Raw genomic sequence first — 17,774 nt, 5'->3', positions numbered from 1 at the left:
GCACACTAAATCCACACTATCTCGAATACCGCTCCGGAGCGCTATTGGAGGCTTAGTGTATCCCATCATGCATCATGTTCTGGAAATAAATCGTGAGACTTTTTGCCGAGATCTCGCGAGAGGTCACGGAAACCTTTCCAATGCAAGTTAAATATTAATATATAATAATTAGATATTACATATAATTTGGTAGAAAAACAGTGTTTTTACTTTTATTGGTGCAAAGATGAGTAGTGGTGATATTTATTTTGTACAACATTTGCAACTGCTTTTTATCACTTAATTAGAAGCACCACAAATTAAAATTGTCATGTTATAGGGACTACTGAACAGACATTTAGAAGTTGATTTTAAAATGCAAAGTAATTAAAATTAAAATTAAGATAAAGTTATGTAAACACTTGCATTTTTACAGCACTACAAGTGTGTCCCATCAGGTAATGAAAAGTTCGACACACACTTGTGGTCTTCATCCTCACTTGAACACTTGGGCCAAATACAGGAAATACGTCATATAAGTAGTCAAGTGGTCAAGTGCAAAGACCGCAAGTGTGGGTATTTGGACAAGGCTAATGTCACCACTTGTAGTACACTTGAGTGTACTAGTGTATGAAAGATGGTTCAAGTGTACTACAAGTGGTAACTAAATACATTTTTTAAATACAGAGATAGTATGTTAAAAGTGCATTTTAGTTCATATTCATGGTGTCCCAAAATAGCACAGTTGAGTACACTTAGATGATCTAAAGTTTATCTTAAGAAGTACTAAAGAATCATTTTTAGTATATTAAGTACAAAATTAGTGCGTGAAAATAGAGCACTTCAAGTACATTATGGAAGTGCACTTTTTTTTTTACCTGGGTGTGGTCGTAGTAGCTTAAATAAAATGAATTCTTTTGAAATTTATTGAGCTTGTGAATACTTTTTTTTAATGCAAGTATATTTTGCAGTGAAAATTCACAACATAATCTGTATAAGACACAAAGACAACTTTTATAAGGTTAGTCAGTCAGATACAAAGAATGAGCATTTGTATTGGTTCCCTTGAAAAGTTCCTATTTTAGGTTTTTAGAATGGTGGTTTTTGATTGATTTTCAGTTTATATGAAAATAAGGTTCGTGGTTAACATTTCTTGAAGAGGCTTTAATGCTTGTATGTCCCAGTATGACGGAATCACTTAAAATAAAGTTGTTCTTCCTTAGGAGTTGGCGATAGTGGAACACTACCAGGAGCCAAACCACTAAAGCCCCCAGGTACTTCATGCCATTCACTGTACTCTTACTGTCTCGAAATATTTGGGCAAGCAAAGCAGGTGCTTTTTCATTTGCGAAAAGATTTATTTTATTTTTCTTACTGTAGGCATTGGAGGTGGAGCCATTGCTGGACGTGGAGATACCCCAGGCACTATTGAAGGAGGACCTGGAAGTGTAGGCGGTGGTCCAGGTGGGGTTGGTGGAGGACCGGGAGGAGTTGGTGGATTTCCAGGGGGAGTTGGTGGAGTTCCAGGTGTTGGTGGAGGTCCGGGGGGAGTTGGTGGAGTTCCAGGGGGAGTTGGTGGATTTCCAGGGGGAGTTGGTGGAGTTCCAGGGGGAGTTGGTGCAGTTCCAGGGGGAGTTGGTGGAGTTCCAGGAGGAGTTGGTGGAGTTCCAGGGGGAGTTGGTGGATTTCCAGGGGGAGTTGGTGGAGTTCCAGGGGGAGTTGGTGCAGTTCCAGGGGGAGTTGGTGGAGTTCCAGGAGGAGTTGGTGGAGTTCCAGGGGGAGTTGGTGGAGTTCCAGGTGGAGTTGGTGGAGTTCCAGGAGGAATTGGAGGAGTTAAACCCCCTAAAGGTGATTTACCATGAAAATCTTGATCTGTAACATGTCTATTAGCTGTGTTTTTCTGTGTTTGCAAAACGAGGTCTATAACACAATCAATGTGTTTCTTCTAGTTTACAGCGGTACAGGTGGAACTGGAGCTCTTGGAGTTGGAGGTGTAGGTGGAATGGGTCCAGCTGGAACAGGAGGAGCTGGACTTCTGCCTGGAGGTGGTGGTTTACTACCAGGAGGTGGAGATGAATAAAGTGTACTTAACATTTACATAAGAATGTAATTAGCTTGTGCCTTAGCTTGTGGGTTTGTAAATCTATTGTAGGTTATGGAGGAGCCGGTGGGATCCAACCAGGGACTGGTAAATATTTTTCAGATTAAAACAAAACACCACATTCCTGATATTTTATGTACCAGTTATGACAGTTATTGTTTTGCTGAGAATTGTATGTTTAATTTTTTGCAGGCCTCAGGTTCCCCAGTGGGGCTGCAGTGGGCAGCAAACAAGGAAAAGGTAGGCTACCAGAAAACATTTTTGCTAATCCACAATTCTTATGATGAAAATGTAGTTTGGTTGTATTTTACACACTGAACTGGAAAGACTGTTAAATAACTAATTTATCACTTTGATGAAAGTTTATGGGGCAGCAGGCACACTTGGTGGGTTTGGAGGCCCAGGCGGATATGGAACAGGACCCGGTGGCTTTGGAGGTGGTCCAGGTGGTTACGGTGGTGGCCCGGGTGGCTATGGTGGTGGCCCAGGCAGTGCTGGTGGACTTGGAGGGCCTGGAATTGGTGGTAAGTTTCTGAAGTGTTATTTGGGTGTTACACATCTCATATTCCTCCCACAATTTTAAAAAGGCTTAATTAGGGTAACCTGAAACATTGGGTAATGTGGGACACCCAAGCAGCTGATGTGTATATTTCTTGTTAACAATACCAGAGAGAAATTGCAAAAATCACCCAAATTCTAAGTTGAAGTTTCAGTTTTTGATAGTGTGACCAAAGAACTACAAGAAAAGGAACAACAGAAATGATGTTTTTACCTCTGAAATTTGGACTACTGACACTTTTTTACATTTTAATATTTAATTTTTTTAAAGGGCTTGGTTATGGTCCTGGCGCAGTAAAACCACCTAAAAGTATGTAAAACCCATAAAATCAGCACTTTAATACTACAATAACCTATTCTTTGTAGGTTAGACAAAATTTATAATCACAAATTTTTGTTTCTGTTTTTTTTTTTCATTGCGTTATCAGGCTATGGAGGAACTGGAACATTGGGTGGGGCTGGAAGAGGAGGAATTGGTGGAGGTCCTGGAGGTCTTGGTGGTGGTCTAGGAGTAGGACCAGGAGGTGTTGGTGGAGGTCCTGGAGGAGTTGGAGGACTGGGTGGAGGTATCATGTGCTTTAATATACATTAAACATAAGTTTGAGAGTAGTGCAATACAATTTGATGAAATTTGTTCACGTGGTTAGAATAGATGATATAAAATTAAAATGAGATAATTAGTATATAAACGACAAAATGTATTGCAAATGCCACAATGCATTAAATACTACAATATCCATGTGCATCTTAAATTACATTAACTACACATCTGTGCCATAAATAATTCATATTAAAAGTTTTTTTTTTTTTAGGTTTAGGTGCCAGATATCCAGGTGGTGGCCTGGGAGCTGGAGCTGTGAAACCTGGGAAATCAGGTTCTTGTGTTTTAAAATATCAATATAATTATGACTTACTAATACTATCATTACATTAGCTTAGGAGCCTAAATGTAATGGTAAACTACTAGTCTGGCTTGGATGATGGTAGAGAGAATTGCTAATTGTATTGAATATGCACTTGCAGTGTTCTTCACATCTTAAAAGAACAGTATATTAAAAAACTGTTCTTGGAGATATAATATTAATGAAATAAATGACCACTTAGGTGTACTTAAAGATGGTATGCTTTCTTGACGTTGTTTCTTAACACACTTTTAAAAAGTGCACTTTGTAATAATGTAGTTCAAATTACATTTTAAATCATGTTTTATTAATTTTTTTTAAATAAATCTTTTAATAATCTCAAAGAAGTACTAGGTGTTAACTGACGTGCTATAGCACACGTAAAGTACTTGGTTATTAATTTGAACTGTAGTGTTATATTGCATTAATATATTTTACCTGTACTAAATTGCACCTTCATCATTGCAAATGTGTAATTAGAAATATATTTAAATATGTGACATACAATTTGTGTGACATTCAAGTATAGTGTAGTTTACCATGAATACTTGTCAGTACTTTCCACAATACAGTGAAATTATATATAAAGGTGTACTCAAGTCCTGCTTAAATGGGTCAAAAAAGTGCTCTAAAGTTGCATTTAATATATATTTAAAATATAATACATTTTAATTTAATTGTAAATTAAATGCATTTAAGTGTCTGAAAATATTACATTCAGTTTGCACTTTACTATATTCTTTTAGAGTGTGTTATTTCCACAATAAGTATTGTTTTTAAAAGTAAAGTCAAGTGTTTTTCACAAGGGAGTATGAGTACTAAATTTGTACACAATTGCTCATCTCAGTTAATACCTCTAGCAGATGCTCGGCAATCAGATATTGCTGTGGTGACATTAAATTGAACCACTACTGACATCTTTGCCATCATATGATTATAATGTTGACATATTGTTTTTATTGTAGGGTATGGAGGTTATGGTGCAGCTGGAGGCGTGGGAGGTCTTGGAGGAGCAGGTGGAGGACTAGGAGGTCTAGGAGGAGGTGCTGGAAGCCCAGTAGGAACTGGTAAAGTTATATTTGTTGCATTGCCATTTAAGATTATTTATAATAAGGCAATAGTGCATGGTTTTTGTCAAATTCTTCTCATTTGTCTCACCAACTAAATGAGAATACTGGATGTAAACTTTGGACGGATTATATTTACTTGCCTTTGTTTCAATGTCCTGAAGGCTTTGGCACGGGTGCACTGGGTGGTCAAGGCTATCAGCCCGGTGAGCTATTATATCCTTCCTCAATTCTTCTTGTACCTATTGGGGAAATGGGCTCATCCACACTTATTTTTCTCTCAGTTGAATTTATAAAAGAGCAGAGATCAGGATACAGAGTTGCATTGGATCTTATTCTTTTCATCCATCCATTGAAAGTCCATGTGACCAAAACCTACATGCATTAAAAAGTACATATAGACATCATATAAGTAAATCATATGATTATATGAGTCTCTTTTGATGAGAGACGATCACTTTATTTGATCGACAGATTTCATTTCAGGCTTTTATTCACATATAAACATTGATCAATGCACATACATAGAGCACATCAAAAATGGTGTGAGGCTTAGGTCCAACCTCACTGGTTCTTGTGGAGGCTTGATTGTGCTTGCATGACACACAAGAACAAACCTCAGCGGTTCTAGTGCATTAAGTAAGCACGTTTGAGCATTCACTGGACATATCTGTTGTGCTCTTTGTGTTTCATTTGTATTTTCAAAGATGAACGACATGAGAACTTATTAAGAAATTTTTATTTTGGGTGAACTTTTGGGCTACTCTAGGTATTTAAATGAGAATAAAGAGAGAGGGACAAATTTAAGAGCAAAGTATTTTTCCATTACAGTTCTGAATGAATTACATGAATTTATATGATTGTTCTGTACACAACAAGATTGCATACAAATGGACATATTGCAATCCGTGTGTGTGTGTGTGTGTATGTGTGTACCTGTTTTTCTATTCTGGTGGGGACTTAAACCTGAATACACACAGACTCATGGGGACTCGTGTCACGGTGGGGACCTAAATTGAGGTCCCCACGGGTAAACAAGCTAATAAATCACACATAATGAAGTTTTTTGAAAATCTAAAAATGCAGAACGTTTCCTGTAAGGGGTAGGTTTAGGTGTAGGGTTGGTGTAGGGCAATAGAATATACGGTCTGTACAGTAGAAAAACCATTACGCCTATGGAGAGTCCCCACAAGGATAGCTGACCAGACATGTGTGTGTGTGTGTGTGTGTGTGTGTGTGTGTGTGTGTGTGAAAGAAAGCTAACACAAGAGATACTATGCAATGGAAGTCAGTTTACTTTAATACTTCGGATTTCTCACAAAAAATCCAACCAAATCATGAGAAAAGTCACAGCCGACAAAGACATCCAAATTAGCGTTACAAAACATTCTGGATTAAAACCTTACTAGAGCAACATTTTGGTGGTGTGTAAATAAACATTGAATGATGTTTTACTGTACCAGTGTGTTACACAATGATCAGTGTAATTGGTTCAGAGTGATTAATGAAGAGTTGTGATTATATTATATTGTATTGTAGGTTATGGTGGCACTGGTGCAGGGGGACCTGGAAGTGCTCCACTTACACCTCAGCAATGTAAGACGCTCTGCTATTTCAGCACACTCAGTGTTAGCTAATATTTCAAATGCAGCACATGATAAAATTAGAGTTTGGTCTAGACCTGTGCATTATCCACAGCCAATAACAAGTATTTATTGCTCGTGTCTTGTATGATTCTTTATAGCAAAAGCAGCCAAATATGCAGCTCTTCAAGGCTTTCTAGGTGCTGGAGGCTACAGAGGTACGTAAGCAGACATAAATGCACTTCTCTCAGTTTTTTCTATTGTCCATACAACAGAAACCTGAAATAATGACTTTTAGTTGCACAAGTTCTTGTTTTAATAAACCAAAAGAAATCAAACCACAGAACACAAAGAATCAGCTTTAAAATCAAAATGAAATTGACACCACTTTCTTTCATAATACACACTCCTGGTCTTATTAATGGCTCTTCAGTGCATGTTATTCCATGTGCATGTAAAATGGGTCTCACACAAGTTTTATATTGACCCTAAAGCTAAAATGCCAAAATACCACAGTAGTTTATTATATATGTATTGTGGTTATTGTAGCGAACTAAATACAAAGACCATTATGATAATTGAAATAAATTGAACTTTAACTGAAATATTATAAAACATGAAAATATAATAAAATATAAAAATATTAGTGGTGGAAGTGACAGTGTCTTTTCCTGTAGGGGGCGCAGGATGCCAAGGCAAATACTGCGGAAGAAGGAGGAAGTGAGAAACCAGCTGATCAAAGTGACCTCATAAACAAGTGGTGCTACTGCCTGATCTCAAATGCACTTTTTTACAGTTTAAAAGTGCCTCGTGTAATATGTGAATGATTTGGACTTACACTAAAGAATTTTTCTGCCGTATGATTAGATGTGATGGGAAACTCACAAGGCACTCTTTGCACTGCCTAAACTCCCTTTACTTTACTTGTGTCACTATACGTTTTCTACAAGTTTAACATGATTGCTTGATTTTATTTTCAACCATGTTACCATTTAATGTTCCATCTTAAAATTCTGCAGTTCCAGCTGTGCATCTCTTATGGTTTTGCTGCAGTTGTTCACTTACACTTAGCTGTGTATTTAGACACATGCAATCTAGGGACGTGTCGCTGCTATTTCAGGATGAACTGTGACAGTGGAGGAAGCAGCGTCATTAGGCTTCATGTTCTGGCCACCTATCATAAAGTAAAGGGAGCCTGTTTTTCTTTCTAGCTGTATGCATATGAGTTCATGAACCCATATTTTGTCTTTTCCAGCATCTTCAGTCATTCAAAGCGTAGTCACATGAAGGAACGCGATCTAGGCTTACCAATTTTAGTCTTATAAGAACAAAGTGCTTGTCGTAGCTGCAGTAGACAGCATCTAAGTACTGAGGATTATAAGCTGTCTTCAACGATACCTCAGGAACTTGAAGTGGTTTCTTTTCTAGTATCCTGACCCTAGTAAAACCTTGTTTTTGTTTGTTTGTTTTAACGTAACTCTTATTAAATTAAAATGTTGGGTTTAACGTGTACAGGTGATTGGAGACGTTTTAAAAAATAAAAAATTATATATATATATATATATATATATATATATATATATATACATATACATACATTTTATATAATACATTTTATGCAATAAAATATATTATTTTATAATTTTATATAATAAAATTTCATTTGTTTTTATTGGTTTAACTGTCTAATCCAATTGGACAGAAATTTTTATATAAAATCAATTCATGATTAATTTATTACAATTCAAATACATCAATCTTAAATTTAGGCCTAACTATTTTTTAAGTATAACATCCAAAATAAAATTCTAATATTGTATTTTATTTATATATTATTTATTTACCATGTAATGAAGGCAGATTTGAACTGAAACATTGCATTTTTTTTTGTTTGTTTACATAAATGTCAGTTCGTCAGTTGTCACGTGTTGTATTGTAATTTTAACAATTGATTAATGACCGTTTCTTTTGGTCAAAACAATAATTTAAAATGTATTACATTTTTTTTACCTTTTACATTTTTCATGTTTCATTACTTGTTTTGGCTTTTATAATTGTTTTACTTTTTTCAGTATAGCCTCCACGCCAGATATAATTCTGATAGCAAACCTTGTTTACAATATAAAATCGAAATTACTTCTCCAGTTCCACTCTACTTCAAAGTTTAAAGACTGGATGTAAGTAACCCACAAACAAATACGTGGTGAGCAGTTCCAAAGCAAGATCCTTTCATAATTTCTCTTGCATGAATGCACTTACACAAACAAACCCTCTCTTCATTAAGGAGTGGGATTTAAATGCACGTCTCTGCCCCGTCATGTAGTTCATGATGGCTATCAGCAGGTGACACTGGTCGGTTAACTCGTTTTTTTAAGCATTGTGTGTTGTGAATGTTGTATCTGTGTTTGTATAAGTGCAACTATTCAAATGTGACATGAAAGTATGATAAAGGCAATTCATCTAGTGAATCTTCTCGCATTGTTTACCTTTATTCTTCAGGTTTATGCACTTGTTTGTTGTGAAACTCACAACACATTTTTGTATGACCTTTGAAGAAGGTGGGCTAAAGTTAGGAGGAGTGGGAGGGATCTGTGTCTCTCTTCAGACACTTGGCAGGAAGCAGCAGCATATGCTGATATGAAAGAAAAACTATTTGAGTGTGTTTATAACAGTTTTGTCCTCTCCTCCCACTTCACTCCACCCCTGAAATGAGTGGAGGACAGTAAGAAAACTAGCAGAGCTTTACTACTGCTGCTATGCTCAATTCTTGTCAGGAGGACCTGTATTGCCGGAGAGGAGGGAAGGCAAGGTAAGTCAACTTGGACTTGTTTTGTTTACTAGTTTACGTTTTCTCTTAAGTTTCAATGTCTTATTTCTTTCTTTTCCTTCATTTCTTGGAAAAAGGCTCACAGTTGTGGTGTTTAGTGATGGTGGTACATGCCGTGCAGTAACGTTACATTTCTTGTCAAACAAAAACAGGAACTTCTTTGTAAACAGTCTACTTTCAGATTGTCATGAGATAACGTAATTCTGGAACTTTGTTAAATTCGAATTTATACTTTGTTACTATTTCCTCTAGAAGTGTAGAAATTTGTGGTCTTGTGAGCTGGGTTGAGACCCCTTTGGCATAGTCAACGTAAGCAGAATTGTGTTTGTGTTTATGTAAACCCAGAAAGAGAATTCAGACTTTGTTTGTTTCACACCAGTTCTGTGCACCCCCACTTCTCTACTGAGAATCTGGTTTACCAAAGTGATGCAGGACTATGATTACATTGGCATTTAGATGTGTTCATTACAATAACAGGCAAACTTATACAAAGAATGATATATGAGTTTGTACTGAATCCTGTCTGTAATAGAGTGTTATTATCAGACTAGTGGATGAAATGTGCAAAAGCGTATTTAATCTGGCCTAGAGGCGTATAAAGTATACTGAAATTGTACTTATCTTAATGTATTAATATTCAATTCTCAAGTATCTAGACAAAACACTGCTCAAATTATGCTTTGACAGATTTTACACTGAAATTGATTTCATTCAGAAAATAAAATTTGTGCAGATGGATTGCTTTGTTAGGTGATGTTTATTTATTCATTTAATTAAGTTATCCATCCATTTAGTTATTTTTTAATACGAGAAAAGGTTAATGAAGTCCTGGAAAGGACTAACGTCTATATGTTGTTGTAATGAGTAAAAAGTATTATCTTAGGAAATGTAATCTGAGTAAAAGTATTGAAAAGTTTCAATAACACTCAAGTAAAGCTCAGATTCTCCAAAATAATGCTTAATTATGAAGTAAAATACTGTACTTTACACCCCTGTCAACCATAGAATTAAACAACACTTTCTTGTTATTCTGCTTTTCTGCTCTTTGTTTAAAACTACATGGTGTGTGTGCTTACGTGTGTGTGTGTGTGTGTACATGAGTGTGTTTGTGTGTATAATGTGCATGTGTTTCCGTGAAACGGCTGTGTTTTATTGAATGAAAGGAAAAGAGCAGATAACCGCCAGCTGTGGAACACATGCCAGGCATCCTGCTCAGATGCAGCAAGAAAGAAAACGCCCCTGGCTCTAGCATTTTATATTCACTTCAGCTGAATCTTACTCTAACAATAGTTAATAATCTGATCTGATTGTACATTTATTCAAGTGACCCATTTTAGCACAAAACTTTAATGCGACACCCTTTTAAGTTTTGTGAAATATGCAATAAATAAGTACATAAATATACAAGTTTTCCTTTCTCTCTCTCTCTTTGTTAGGTGTTGTGTATGTAATTCGGTTCTTTCTCACTGGTACTATGAAAGAGATGGACAATTCTTCTGTAAGAAAGATTACTGGTCACGATTTGGGGAGCAATGCCACGGCTGCTCAGAGTCTATCACCACCGGTCTCATTATGGTAAGAACACAACATTGACAAATCAGTTCATAACATTAAAAATGAAGGAGAAATATTAGCTTAGTAAAACAAACTTGATGCTCAATATTTTGGTACCACATAGACTGAAAAAAAAAATTGGTTTAGGATTTAATTTTAGCTAATTTCCCATCTAATAAAAAAAAAAAACAGTAAGTAACACATTGAATTTAACAGGAAATTTTGAAGGTGAAAGACTGAAATATACGGTGGCCGAGAAGTGCTAAACAAATCACAATTCTGAAATCAAAATAACAAATTACAAAAATGTATTGTATGAATTGCCCTTACTCTGGAATAAAAAATACGGAGTGTATATTTACATATAGTTAAAAGTGGCTGTAAAACATCAGCTCCAGTGGCGCAGATGGATAAGCGCCTATCATTGGCTTTTTGACGCGATCGACTCGGGTTCGATCCTGCCTTTTCACTTGCATTTGCGTTTGTAATTTGTTATTTTGTTTTCAGAATTGTGATTTGCTTTGCACTTCTCGGCCACCGTAGAAATAGAAGTTTCCAGAAAAACATGCTCTAATAATGTGTTCTATTTACGTAAACTTAAAAAAAAAAAAGTAAAGTGTAGCCTTCATTATAGATTTTATCTGCATTGGCCAATATTGGATATTTATATGTGCATGCTCATTTCTTCTATTTTTACATTTCTGTTTACTTTTGTTGTCATTTACTGCTCAAACTTAAACTTTAAAAACATTGATTACACTGTTATAAATGTAATCTTCAGCAAATCTCAAAAAGAATACGCCTTTTTGTTCTGATGCTTAAATTGACTTATAGCATTTAAAATGACTGATTTTAGTTTTTAGTTTGATATTTGTAATTTTTTAGTTAAAATTGTATAGAATTTTAAAATCGCCCATTGCAGCAATTATCAGCTGTTGTAAATAATGCATAGAAAGCCGCATGGCCATCTTTGAGTGCCGCTAAGCACTTACACTAACAAGACTTCTGTGAAGAATGTGTTGTCCTGAAAGCAACAGAGCGTTTACTACAACAACATGTGACATTTCATTTTTTTTAAAGATACTAAAACACTGGGCGAGAACCTAGTGGATTAATGAATACATGCATTCCTTTAGTAGACTGCACAATCAAACAACAATTCACTCACTAAACGGTTACAGTAATTTGATCTCTCTTATTTTGAAAAGGTTCACTTGGAGGTTTTGGTGTTTTGTCAGTATTTCCTGCTGTGACCTGAGGGCAGGCGACCCCTCCCACTCACAATCTTGCTTCCTTCCATTGTGCTGCTTCACTTCTGTAGAATGATGTCATCCACCCTGTCCCACCTCAACTCCTCCCTTACTGTTTCAGCTGAATTCAAGATAAACTGTACTTGAAAATAACGTTGCCTCTTCCTTCCATCTCTGCAGGTGGCTGGGAAGCATAAATACCATCCCGAGTGTTTTCTCTGTGAAAGCTGTGGCATGGTTATTGGAGATGGTGATTCTTTCACTCTAGTGGATTATGCCAATTTATACTGGTTGGTTTTGTCAAAACATGCACTACTTGCTAATTGCTAAGCATTTTGATGGGAAAGTACCTCAGTTAATGAGTTTTCTTCTTCTTCTCTCATAGCGGACAATGTGGATACCAGAAGGTGTCAATGCAACACTCAGCAGCAAAATGTTCACGGCTTTCTCACACAGTGACATCGATGTCATTTCCTCCTTCTGCAGAAAGCAGGCGAGGTTTATCCTTCACAGTGCAGCAGAAGGACGCAGGCCCTTTGATCACTGTATCTCAGTAAGTTGTCAGTATAGACACAGTTACACCTGAGCAAAAATATAGGGCCACTAAACATGATTTTATTAAATAAATTGTTAAATTAATGATAGCATTCAATTAATATTGATATAAAAAAATTCAGACTGGACATGCACAACCTGAGCCCTGAAGTTAAGCCTTTGATCCATGTTGGAGACAGGATTCTTGAGATCAATGGAATTTCTGTCCAGAACATTCCACTCAATGAGGTCAGTCCTTTATCTCAGATTAGATAACAGTAATTTGGACGACACATCTCATTTCACCTATTATCCTTTATATTTCGGCTTTTTTAACAGATGGATCTGGTGATTCATGATACAGAGCACTGGTTACAAATCACAATTGAACATGATCCTAAAGAACTCACAAAACATGAAGACTTATCTGGCCTACTGGGAGAAGAACTGGACCAGCCTGGAAAACTAGGTTTCTTTCCCCTTCCCTGGAACAGTCGAATAAGCCCTAGATCCAGAAATATTCTGTAAGAATTATGGCACTATTAGACTTTATTACATGTAATACTACACTGCAAACAAAGGAATTTTTTCTTGTTTTAGGTAAAACATATCTAAACGTCTAAGCAACATTCATTTTTTTGAGAGGCAAAAAAAGGCTAATTTTTTTTTAGAGAATGCACATTAAATAAATAAATTTATTCATTCCTGTGGTAATTTGTTTTAAAGATGTATACTTAAAACAAGAAAAAAAAAGACATTTTGCCAGTAGACCGTGAACATATGTGACCCTGGACCACAAAACCAGTCATAAGGGTCAGTTTTTTGAAATTGAGATTTATACATCACCTGAAAGCTGATAAATAAGCTTTCCATTGATGTATGGTTTGTTAGGATAGGACAATATTTGGCCGAGATACAACTATTTGAAAATCTGGAATCTGAGGGTGCAAAAAAACTAAATATTGAGAAAATCACCTTAAAGTTGTCCGAATTAAGTCCTTAGTAATGCACATTACTAATCAAAAATTAAGTTTTGATATATGTATGGTAGGAAATTTACAAAATATCTTCATGGAACATGATCTTTACTTAATAGCCTAATGATTTTTGGCATAAAAGAAAAATCGATAATTTTGACCCATACAATGTATTGTTGGCTATTGCTACAAATATACCCCAGCGACTTAAGACTGGTTTTGTGGTCCAGAGTCACATATATTAATTCAAGAATGTTCTTTGGAAACAAGTCTTGAAATCTTTTCATGTTCTGTAAGCTGATTTTTTAAGAGGTTTTTACTGGATAACAGGACTAAAATTAAGAAAATGTATAAAATGTTATTTGATCAAAAGTCAGAAAGTCATTTTTAAGAACCTGCATACAGGTTTGTTGTAGGTGTCAAATGTTACACATAAACATTATAAAACTGGTTTAGTTATACTTACTGGATTAGTAAGATAATAAAAAAAGCACCAAATAATTAAAAAGGTCATATTTCTGTCATGCTCTTACTAACATTATTCATTTCTATTTGTCTGCCTCTGTAGGCGCAGCTGCAGTATTGATAAAGCTCCGTGCTCGCAACGGCACGCTGCACTTCTTTCCCATAGAAGAGACATTAATCGATCAGAGTCTCTGCGTTTTGACCCCACTGACAAAACACAACGTATCTTCCGACCCTCTGACCTAATATACGGGGAAGTTTTGGGAAAAGGTTGTTTTGGACAAGCCATAAAGGTAAAGCAATATGTCTGAATGATCACACTGAGTATCACTTGAGATCACAGACTGACGGAATGAAGGAATTAACTGCTTCCTTTGGGTTGTCAGGTGACGCATTCGGAAACAGGTGAGGTCATGGTGATTAAGGAACTTCTTCAATTCGATGAAGAGACTCAGAAGACATTCCGGAAAGAGGTCTGTTGTAGTTTTTTCTTTCTCAGACCACTAAGGAGCAAATGGATTGTTTGCTAATCGAAACATTTTTGGCTCCAGGTCAAAGTAATGAGATGCCTAGAACATCCTAATGTCTTAAAGTTTATCGGCATTCTCTACAAAGACAAACGACTGAACCTGATCTCTGAGTATGTGCAAGGAGGAACGCTGAGGGACACCATTCAGAAATTGGTTTGTTTTTTCCTTACTGTATATAGTCCATAGATTCTTGTCGAAAAGCATGCTGTTATGGTTCTGAGTTAATAAACTAATTTTTTGTCATAATTTATGACAAGGATCACCCTTGGAAACTTAGAGTGAGCTATGCCAAGGACATTGCCGCTGGAATGGTACGTAATGAAGAGCAATCCAACAATGCAAGAAAAGATGGAAATCTTTACATCAGATCTCCACACTCTTGCCGAATTCCTTAATACAAAGACATGTTTTGACAAAGAATATGAATCTGAAGCTATAGTTAGCATCCAAATACATGCATTTTCTCTGTCCAACCCAGGCTTACCTACATTCAATGAATGTCATTCATCGGGATCTGAACTCGCACAACTGCTTTGTCCGAGAGGTCAGAATACATCTCAGTACTTCTAAACGTAGAGCATGTCTCCAACTGAACTGAATTGTGTGACAGTACTGATTTTCCTCACAGAACCAAACAGTGGTAGTTGCAGACTTTGGTTTGGCCCAGCTTGTAAAGGAAGAAAAGAGCTCCTCTCCTGGACAAGTGTCCAAACTGAACAAGCTTGGTCGTAAAAAACGGTATACAGTGGTGGGCAACCCCTATTGGATGGCACCAGAAATGATCCAAGGTGAGCCATATGATATAACAATCAAAAGATTTACCATTTTTCAGGTTTGTAATTAATTTTTTTTTACATGTTATTTCTCACCCGCAGGAAAAATCTACGATGAACATGTTGACATTTTCTCATTTGGGATTGTTGTTTGTGAGGTGAACTTACATATTTCTCTACCTTTAGTCCAAATTTTGAAATAAATGTAATTGAACATACAGTATATGTATATTCCATCCTCATGGCAGATTATCGGAAGAGTATATGCCGATCCGGATGACCTCCCTCGCACACAGGAGTTTGGACTGAATGTGAATGAATATTTGGAGCGCTACTGGTCCAAAGATTGCCCTCCGGCTTTCTTTCCCATTGCGGTTCTTTGTTGTGCCTTGGAGGCTGAAAAACGGTGACTGTCATTTACATTTGTCATCTACATAACCTTACCATAAACAAAATCTCATATGCTGAAACGTGGCCTTTTCTCCCTATTTTTTCTATAGTCCCAGTTTTGCTAAATTAGAGGAGTGGCTGGAGAATCTAATGATGCACATGGAGATTGGACTTCCTCTGATGTCAGAACTAGATCAACTCCGCCAAGCATTTTGGGAGAACCACAGCCAGTCAAAACAAACTTATGGGATTCCTTCGAAACAGATGGAGAATTCAGCTTTAGGCAGAAGCTGAGACTTCATGTGATCTGTGGGCAGTTGCATAAAAGACTAGTCTTACAAGTTAGTCTGAACATGCAAAAAAATTTTTAAAGTCTGTTACATTAAAACCTAGATTTTTTTATTTATTTTGAATCAGAAAAATCAAGCGTAGCGTCAGTTCTGGCAGGCCACGTTAGTCAGGCTTGCATCAGCTGACCCTCAGTGGAGTTCTTGCCCAGAACAGAACCATACTGCCAATCCAAACTGTATTCTAATTGTCAGTCATCTTTGACGATAGTGGTCCTGACAGAAATAAGACTCATTACCCTTTGCTAACTGCTAGTTGGTCAGACTAGTTCTTAAGACACAATCTTAACACAGAGGCTAAGGTTATGCAACTGACCCCAGGTCATCAAATCCTCAGACTATTACAGTGGCCCCGCTTAAAAATGTATGAATGTAGTTAAATACTTTTCTGAGCCATTTTTGCAGTGAAATTTACTTTTTTTCTTAATTTTTAATGTTCATGTTTTGCTATGTAATACAAAGACATTATGTAGGCATTATGTTGTAATTATGTATTAATAATTTTTTTTTTTTTTTTACAAGGTTTCGGTAGTACAGTCTGCTGCAATCATTTTGTACTATTTGTACTGGTCTCAGACACAAAGGTGCTAATAGATTGTTCAAGAGAATAGTATTATAAATGTAAGCTAAAATGCTTTATAAAATTTATGAGTAGCGTAATATTTCTAGCGGATCTGTTATCTGTTGTAATTGTCTTTTTGTTTATGTCTCTATGTACGATTGTAGACTTTTTTTATTATTAATATCAGGCTATTATTTTTACATTCATGTATGCCTAATTTTGTGTTATACTGTGAAACTCAGGTGAAAGCTCCACCTGACGGAACGAATAAATGTCATGTTTTCATTTGATTTCATTTGAGCCAGTTTAACGGTTTAGTTCGGTCACCGAAACAGATCCCCTTTAACAAGTAGGAAATAATACCATTTTCATAGATTTACTATTATTTTACACGTTTACCATTGTCCGTTTGATATTTTACAGTTGATAAACTCTTGTTGTATTTTTTCAACCGTAATTGTAACGATGAATGTGCTGGTTGATGAGAGGTCATCGCTTTACTCATTTGTCTAGGCAAAACTAATATTTCTCAACAGTTGAGGAGCATAATGGATTTGCACAGTGAGTATTTATTAATATCAATAAACTTACGCTATGTAATAACGGTTAGTTTCACTCATTTAACTGAGGATCCAGGGCATTTTCATAGCTCGAAGCAACGACATATCTGGATATCTAAATGAGCAAACATTTGGATATCGGGTTGAAACTTAATGACCTTAACTAATCCTAAGAGTAATTACTATATTTAAACCACCTTAGGGTTCCCAGAAGGCCCAGAAATGAAATCAAATATGAATATAAATGTTTATATTAGCCTGAATTCGTTCTCTGATGTAGGCCTATACACTGTATATGTTGGTTATTAAGTCAAATTAATGTATTAAGCGAACGTTAAAGGAAAATACTATTTAAACATCCATCACTAGGGTCTCTCACAAAACAAACAAAAAGTCTAAAGTCTAACAGCATCTATTAAATATTTACAATATCTAACATCCACTATAGGTTTACAGATTGAGGACATTGACTTTCAAGGTAACATATCTGTCAATTTTTATGTTGGTGAACATTATTATTTATTCTTAGCAGTAAATTGCTGTTGTAGCACAAATATGTGTGCTATATACAGTTGGTGTTGTCAAGGAAATTACTTTCTAAAATTAATTGTTATTCATTTTTGTCTATTTCCCACGCCACATCATATTTTCATGAATATCTGCCATAGTAGGGGAGGTAGGTTTTATATTTCATACATAGTTTTCAAAAAGGTTTAGAAAAAAGTTAATATTCAGTTTACACAAGCTGCCAATCATCATATTCAGTCACATTATGCTTTTTTTGCTAGTTTTCCATAGCTCTGAATGACTCTGGA

At 36.0% G+C, this 17,774-nt stretch overlaps 2 protein-coding genes across 2 annotated transcripts in view; both read left to right on the top strand.

Annotated features, from left to right (window-relative positions):
- Positions 1-7,686, top strand: part of LOC107713144 (uncharacterized PE-PGRS family protein PE_PGRS46-like) — an 11,208-nt gene extending 3,522 nt beyond the window's left edge. The window contains exons 13-26 of the mRNA XM_016518578.1: positions 1,203-1,253; positions 1,360-1,827; positions 1,929-2,045; positions 2,132-2,167; positions 2,273-2,320; positions 2,443-2,604; positions 2,910-2,948; positions 3,067-3,204; positions 3,451-3,513; positions 4,506-4,607; positions 4,772-4,813; positions 6,147-6,203; positions 6,352-6,408; positions 6,868-7,686. Of these exons, the coding sequence (XP_016374064.1) occupies positions 1,203-1,253; positions 1,360-1,827; positions 1,929-2,045; positions 2,132-2,167; positions 2,273-2,320; positions 2,443-2,604; positions 2,910-2,948; positions 3,067-3,204; positions 3,451-3,513; positions 4,506-4,607; positions 4,772-4,813; positions 6,147-6,203; positions 6,352-6,408; positions 6,868-6,914 (1,427 nt within the window). The 3' untranslated portion in view covers positions 6,915-7,686. The remainder of the gene's footprint in view (positions 1-1,202; positions 1,254-1,359; positions 1,828-1,928; positions 2,046-2,131; positions 2,168-2,272; positions 2,321-2,442; positions 2,605-2,909; positions 2,949-3,066; positions 3,205-3,450; positions 3,514-4,505; positions 4,608-4,771; positions 4,814-6,146; positions 6,204-6,351; positions 6,409-6,867) is intronic.
- Positions 7,687-8,795: 1,109 nt separating this feature from the next.
- Positions 8,796-15,971, top strand: limk1b (LIM domain kinase 1b). Its single transcript, XM_016518591.1, has 15 exons — positions 8,796-8,999; positions 10,454-10,592; positions 12,002-12,111; positions 12,207-12,374; positions 12,499-12,604; positions 12,695-12,879; positions 13,901-14,090; positions 14,184-14,270; positions 14,349-14,480; positions 14,585-14,638; positions 14,806-14,871; positions 14,956-15,115; positions 15,203-15,258; positions 15,349-15,506; positions 15,601-15,971. Exons 1-15 carry the CDS (start codon positions 8,947-8,949, stop codon positions 15,782-15,784), a joined length of 1,848 nt encoding a protein of 615 aa, XP_016374077.1. The 5' UTR covers positions 8,796-8,946; the 3' UTR covers positions 15,785-15,971.
- The last annotated feature ends 1,803 nt before the right edge of the window (positions 15,972-17,774 follow it).

This window comes from Sinocyclocheilus rhinocerous, unplaced genomic scaffold (assembly GCF_001515625.1).
Source record: "Sinocyclocheilus rhinocerous isolate Xijiao unplaced genomic scaffold, SAMN03320098_v1.1 scaffold387, whole genome shotgun sequence".
Lineage (NCBI taxonomy): Eukaryota > Metazoa > Chordata > Actinopteri > Cypriniformes > Cyprinidae > Sinocyclocheilus > Sinocyclocheilus rhinocerous.
Note: the sequence above shows the minus strand (reverse complement) of the source record. Positions and strands in the feature narration are given on the sequence as shown.

Excerpts from the sequence above, each read along its gene's own strand:
- limk1b (XM_016518591.1), top strand. The coding sequence starts at position 8,947 with ATGCTCAATTCTTGTCAGGAGGACCTGTATTGCCGGAGAGGAGGGAAG. Across the intron at positions 14,481-14,584 it reads GGGACACCATTCAGAAATTG|GATCACCCTTGGAAACTTAG; the intron begins GTTTGTTTTTTC and ends ATTTATGACAAG. Across the intron at positions 14,639-14,805 it reads AGGACATTGCCGCTGGAATG|GCTTACCTACATTCAATGAA; the intron begins GTACGTAATGAA and ends TGTCCAACCCAG.